Below are 7,034 nucleotides of genomic sequence, written 5' to 3' on the forward strand. Positions count from 1 at the left end.
ACACAGAGCACTGCTTATAAGCTCGTAAGCAGCGATGTTCGAAAAATACCAGTACGAGCACATCCCTGCGAGTATGCTTACTCGCGTCGCTCCCATGGCTGCTTAGCAGCTAATCGGCCGCGGTGCTTTCCGCTCGTTTACGAATCAGGAAACGCTAACGCGAGCATGTGGCCGCCGTGGTGAGGCCCCCGGAGCGTGGATAAGCTTATTACTCAACGCATACCTACGATAAAAATTAAAAATATTCGATGATTTTTTATTTATGAGCGCGAGCGTAATCGGCAAATCGTTCATTTCGCAAAATGGATGTACGGTGGAAACATCCTTGGACGTCGATCGTCTGTGGGCCTACGGGATCCGGAAAAACAATTTTCGTGAAAACGTTTCTTCGTAATTTATCCGTCATGTCAGATGTTCAATTCGAGAAAATTTTATTTTATTACGCCGAGTGACAAGATATCAGCGCTTACAATGTGCCGCGAAAAAGAAGAAGAAAAAAAAGCACAAAAGACCGGTTATGTTAATAATGCATTGATAAAATCGAAGAAAAATATAATCGAATTTCGCGAGAGATTACTGCGCCCGAAAGATTATTTCAACGATCCGCTCTCGCCAAAATTAATAATAATTGATGATCTTATAAGGGAATCATTGTCGTGCGACGTTATTGTAGATCTGTTTGCCAAAGAAAGCCATCATAAAAATCTCGGTGTTATACTCATCTCGCAAAATCTCTTTCATCAAGGGCACGGGCAGCGCGACATATCTTTCAATGCGAATTACATAGTAGTTTCCAAAAATTCACGCGATCGCGCTTAAATACGTCAAGTACATCCCGACGATCCAAAATTTATGAAAAGCGTACTATGACGCTACATCAAGGCCACACTGATATTTATTGCTTGATACGCATACATACTGCGTAGATCGAACAATAGAAGTGGGGGCGTATAAAAGGGTAAAATTTGTGTTCGCAACTTGTAAGTCGTGTGATTACAGCGTAATAGTGAAAAAAGAAGAACCTGATAAAAAGTTGAGGACATCGAATAGAGTAATGAAGAATGCTAGACGGTCTATCGGAGAGAGAAATATATGCCTTTTAAAAACCTTGTGTCATTTGAAGAAATCAAAGAACTATATTCTTACGAGCCGCCGACAATAAGCTCATAAAGTGCATTCAAGAGTGCATTTTCAATACGCTAAAGGGTAACGTACCGCTTTGTTGTAGCAATAAAAAGCGATTAGCCAAACATAAAACGGTCCTATGGCATGTTGCGGCAAAACAAGGTAATTGAAAGACTAAAAGTTAGTACAGCGAGATGGATTTTTACCCTATTTTATTAGACCTATATTAGGGGCTATATTATCCCGTACATTCTCCGTATAGGAAAAATAATAAAAAAGGAAAGTGTTAACATCTGTACTTTGAACATTGGAGAGGGCTAAGAAAATAGTTTTGATATCTACCGAAAATCTTGAGAAAATGCAGCGAATGCAACAGCAACCGGAAATGACATCTATTACGATGACTGATAACTCGCCGAAGAAAAATACGAAAATATCAAATGTGGAAAATGTAAATAATAATAATAATTTAGTACAAATACCGGGAACAGCTTCATCGCGAGTCGATGCGAAGATGTGGCGTATTCTTAATCTCGCGACTCCTGTCGACGAGGACAAAAGATGGAAATTGTATAAGAAAGTACTCCAACGTTATCTTCACTTTGTTCGGGAAGCGAAAAAACATTTACGCGAGGATACACAGGGTAACGACGACATTAATGACGAGCAAAACGAAAATACGAATTTGGATGTCGACGATAACGAATTTATGGAAACGTTAACTTTAATTAGCAGCGACCGCAGTGATGGTAGCGCTAATAGTAGTAGCAGTAGTTTCGGGAAAAAATGCGCACAATCGGCTGAAATGATAAAAAATATACTCGATAGTCTACCGAAATCTTATCGCAACAAAGTGCGAGCGCTATGAAGATACTTAATCGATATTCTGACATTTAAGATTAGCTGGGATAGACGAGAACTCGTAACTAGACGGTGCTGTCATAACGGGTTCGAATATCGCGGAACTTATAAACGACGCGATACGCGAGAGAAAAACATTTAAAGCAACCGGACGAATTCAATTTGCTCGATTACTGCACAACATAGGCACTTCTTCCAATCTCATAGAAAATCATGATTTATTACATACATTTGCACGATCTGAGCGTATTAAAATATTAAAGCAGCTATAGTGGAATGTTTTAATAGAATGCTTAAAGAACGAATGTGGCGTTATTTTACGCACAAAAACACGCGACGCTACATCGATGTTTTGCAGGATATCGTTCGCGCTTACAATCATACTCGGCATTTCACCATCAAAATGCAATCTGCAGGGAAAATGCGCGAATCGCGCGTGAAAATATGAATCGCCGATGGAATGACAACGGCGATGGGGAGAAGAAAAAGAATCGTGAGCAAAAGGCTAAATATAACGCGGGTGATTTCGTACGTGTTAGAGCAAAAGTAGCCTTTGAGAAAGGATACGAGGCAAAGTGGAGCGAAGAAAAATTTCGAATTCACCGTGTTCTCGAATGGAGAAAATCGCGCGTATACAAATTAAGCGATTTAGCGGGCGAAGTTATAGACGGGATTTTTTATGAACAAGAATTAGCGTCTGTTATTAAAGACTTGCAAGGGGAAGAATTTATTGTTGATCGTGTGATAAAAAGTAGAGGGCGCGGTAACAATAAACAATTATTAGTTAGTTGGCAAGGATATCCTTCAAAATTCGATTCTTGGATACCCGCTTCGAGTTTAAAATCTTTGAATAAGAAATAATGAAGGAAGGATTTAATATGATTCTCCCGAGTAATCGCAGCATGCGTTTTTTTCCGGAGAATAAAACCACGTGTTTCACCACTATATTATCTCAACGTATAGACCTGTAGGGACGTTGGGAAGTAGCAAGGAGATTCAATTTCCAACTAGCTTTCTTCATATACGTCCTAGAGAAGGAATCATAAAATTTATTGATATTCAAGAATACACGAAAGGTTTCCAAAAAAAGAGAATTAACGCTAGGAAATCTGAAATACCATCGGGTATTTACTCGAGTTTGCACGATATTATAGAAGCTGTGAATTACTCTGCAAAATCCGTGGGTTTGCATATCCATTGGCAATTTGGAGGCAATATTATCGGACGTAAAATTATTATAAAGTTTTCCTGCGACATTGTGAAATGTGATATGATTCATTATGTAAATTTTTCCGAAAAACTTTGCCGAATACTCGGCTTCGATACGCACAATAAGCTCAATGCTAGTGTTGTGGATCGTTTACCGTTATGGCTCTTTAGCGAAACCGACTTTAATATACAGAATACCGATGAGAAGCATGGTAAAATTGAAAATAAGACCGGTACATCAAGTGTTTTACCTTCCTGGATTTATGACAATGTTGAAATTTATACATTGCCATTTTACGTATTTTCGCGCGATCGAGTAATAATAGCCGCCGAACTAGCTAATTTGTTGCTCGGTATCCCCGACAAACTCTTTGTCTGTTGCGATATTTGCGAACCCTATATTACTGATGATGTACAATCTCCTCTTTTGCGAATAATTGCACTTGATGTTGGAAATGATTATGCGTTCGCGTCTACTCAAATAAAGTATTTCTCGCACACTCAATACACAGCCCTGCGTCAAACGCCTTTTCGCATAATCGAGATAGATATAAGAGATTAACTAGGACAGAGTATACCATTCGAATTTGGAACGCTGACAGTGACATTACACTTTAAGCGTATCGAGTAGATAATAATAATTAGAGACCGAGATAAAAAAGTCATCGTTAATGGATTATTATTCGACGTATTACAACGAGTTACAAAACGGCGGCACTCGCGGCGGTGGAATTTCGCGAGTTTTCGTCGGATCGCCCTACCAATGAGGTCACGGTATTGGTAGTTTTTTCGGAAGATTGTTCAGAAGTGTACTACCTTATTTAACTAGTAGCGTACGTGCTGTGGGGAAAAAAGCTTTACTTGCCGGTGCTAATATAATAGAAGATATTGAAAACGATATGCCGTTTAGCAGCCAAACACCAATTTGAAGAATCGCGTGACAATCTTAAGAGAAAAGCTAAAGAAAAAATAAATGGTCTGATGAAGGGTTCGAGTTATCAGGCGGATGCAAAAATGCATGTAGCTCAGTTTCCTTTCGGCGGGCTCAACACGCGCATCGCTAAATCCGCGACGTTACATAGACGACGCCAGGCGCGGAAGAAAAATTCGTCAAAGTGAGAGAAAAAAAGAACAAATACAAAAACATTGAAAAATAAGAAAAGAAAAAAATTGCACAACGGTAAAAAGACTTAAGACATCCGCGAAACGGTGTAAAACTGGTAGAAAGCGCACCGTATCCAACATACGGCATATATTCTAAACACATCTAACAGCGAGAATTACAGCGATGACAAAAAAATTTACGGTAAATAAGCATGTCCTTTCTTCACACCCATTCGAGCGGGTGTTTAAAGAGCGAACTCGATCTCTTTTCTTTACCACCAACACAAACTAGTATTGAGAGTTCGCAATGGATTCATTATAAACCCGTGACTTCGCTCTTGGACTATTCCCCAATAGAATTCGTCATTCTGGGTGACAGAGAAGAATATTTAGATCTTACGCGCACCATGTTAAATCTTCGCGTACGCGTAGAAACGTCGGGCGATTCCTCGGGACATACTGCGGGCGCAGCCGCCACGACCACTATAGGCTTCGTAAATCATTTACTTCATTCCATGTTCAATCAGATCGACGTGTATTGCAATCAAAAGCTCGTGTCGCCTCCAAACAACGCTTACGCGTACCGCACGTACATCGAGGCGTTAAAAACTTCCCATCTAATCTCCTGTTTATGGGACGCGGATATATCCGGTTGAATGGACAAACCGATGGAATCAAAATCAAATTCCGCTCTCGTGAGACGTGCGCGTTACATTCACGGCGGACGCACGCTAGATCTTGTAGGGCATCTCCATTGTGACGTTTTCAATCAAGACAAAATTTTAATTAACGGTGTAGAAGTACACTTGAGACTTGTCCGTTCGAAAGATTCGTTCTGTCTTATGGACAGTAACGGTTCATCGTCAAAAATTCATATACTGGATGCAAGCTTACTCGTGAGAAGGGTGAAAATAAGCGCAGGATTGTTACTAGCGCACGCTAGAATGTTAAGTAAAGTTACGGCCAAATATCCGCTCACGAGAGTCGAAGTTAAAACATTTACGATTCACAGTGGTGTTATGGGTGAATCGTTAGATAATGTAATACTCGATCAACTTCCGAAAAGGATAATAGTCGGTTTTGTTAATAATAAAGCGTTTAATGGGGATAGAAAATTAAATCCGTTTAATTTCAATAATTACGGAATAAATTTCTTCTCGCTATACGTCGACGGTATGCAAATTCCTAGTACACCGTTACAACCGGTTTTCTCGCCGGAGAAACCGCTTTACATCAAAGCTTATCAAACTCTCTTCACGGGAACGGGTATCCATTTGTTGAATGAAGAAAATTCTATAAGTAAAGACGATTATTCCAAGGGTTATACGCTATTCGCTTTTGATCTCACACCCGACCTATCTGCTAATTACGCGGGACATTGGATGCGTGAAACATGGTAGTTTACGATTAGAAGTGCGATTCGAGAAAGCTCTCACTGAGACCGTTAATTGTATTATTTACGCCGAATTCGATAATGTAATAGAAATGGACTCGTGTCGCCAAGTCATCGTCGATTTTGCCGGATAGATATTTATCGCGCTCAAGTATTTGATCGTTACAATGTAATACTCGGAAAATTTCCCTCCTTTTTCTCCCCTTCACATTCGATCAAAATGCCATCCGCATAAAATACCAAAAAATGCGCAATGTAACAGAAAAGAATTCAGTTTCATTCGAGATACGAACGTCGACACTTCGCGAGCAGTTTAAACTATTATAACCACGCTATCTTCAATCTTCACATTATGGATATAGTCATACAAGGTTTTCGCGATACCAATGCGAAGGTTATCCCCAAGGAAGTTGCTATTATCGCGCTTGATGCTCTATTCATCGGACATTGGATTATGATGCCCCCGCATTCATTTGGCGATTTATCAAGAAATGTATGATTTATTAAGACATGTAAACAACTGGCTCACACGAAATTTTCACGGTATCGAATGATTCGACGGTGAAGCTAATCTGAAATATTTTACAACGCAACTACGTGAAAAACAAAACAGGCACGTTACATTTACGTCAGAGATACCGAAAATAATTTGGAAAGTATTTCCCCCGCATTCAAAAGTCTGTCAGAGAGAGAAGTGCGCGGACGATATTGTAGTTACCACGGATTTCGAAAATTCGGTATCTTTCATTGTGCATTACGCAACGTATATAAATTAAAATATTGATTGATTGAACAAAATAATATAGCCAATACGAACAATAGTATTCAAGCTACTTGCGGTTCTCCGGATAATTGGAGTTTAAACGTCAGTGACGACGACGACGACGAAAACGAGGAAATCAGTAGCGCGGATGAGATTTCCAACGATAGAAATAAAATAGAGAAAAAATATCTACACGAGCGATCGTTAGTAAAAAAAGAAGAGAAATTTGAAAAATCTGAATTATCGTCGTTGATGGATAGAAACAAGCTCGAAGCAACTATTAATTACTCCACATAAGCAGACATTGAAAACTCAGCGTACAAGCCGGCACGACCAAAGGTGCACTACCGAGGAAGATAAAAACCGAAGTTATTGAATATATAATACCGCTCGTTCGTACGCCTCCGTGCCAAAATAATGAACTCTCGCGAAATTCTACAAGCATTGCACCACATCAATGCCAGGCATGCGAGAGTTTATCCAGCCGACAGAGTCCAGAGGGTGTGCACAAGGTTGTCACTATCGTCGCTAATACGGATGATCACAATCGACCTGGAGAACATTGGGTCGCCTTCTTCC

At 39.8% G+C, this 7,034-nt stretch overlaps 2 protein-coding genes across 2 annotated transcripts; both read left to right on the forward strand.

Annotated features, from left to right (window-relative positions):
- The first annotated feature begins 4,511 nt into the window (after positions 1–4,511).
- On the forward strand, positions 4,512–4,955 carry LOC138936465 (uncharacterized). Its single transcript, XM_070301884.1, has one exon. The coding sequence runs from the start codon at positions 4,512–4,514 to the stop codon at positions 4,953–4,955; it is 444 nt and encodes a 147-aa protein (XP_070157985.1).
- Positions 4,956–5,699, forward strand: LOC138936466 (uncharacterized protein F54H12.2-like). Its single transcript, XM_070301886.1, has one exon. It carries the CDS (start codon positions 4,956–4,958, stop codon positions 5,697–5,699), a length of 744 nt encoding a protein of 247 aa, XP_070157987.1.
- Positions 5,700–7,034: the final 1,335 nt, after the last annotated feature.

The sequence above is a fragment of the Polyergus mexicanus genome, unplaced genomic scaffold (genome assembly GCF_030449975.1).
Source record: "Polyergus mexicanus isolate NDT 795.1 unplaced genomic scaffold, iyPolMexi1.0 SCAF_9, whole genome shotgun sequence".
In the NCBI taxonomy this organism is placed as follows: domain Eukaryota; kingdom Metazoa; phylum Arthropoda; class Insecta; order Hymenoptera; family Formicidae; genus Polyergus; species Polyergus mexicanus.

Excerpts from the sequence above, each read along its gene's own strand:
- LOC138936465 (XM_070301884.1), top strand. The coding sequence starts at position 4,512 with ATGTCCTTTCTTCACACCCATTCGAGCGGGTGTTTAAAGAGCGAACTC.
- LOC138936466 (XM_070301886.1), top strand. The coding sequence starts at position 4,956 with ATGGACAAACCGATGGAATCAAAATCAAATTCCGCTCTCGTGAGACGT.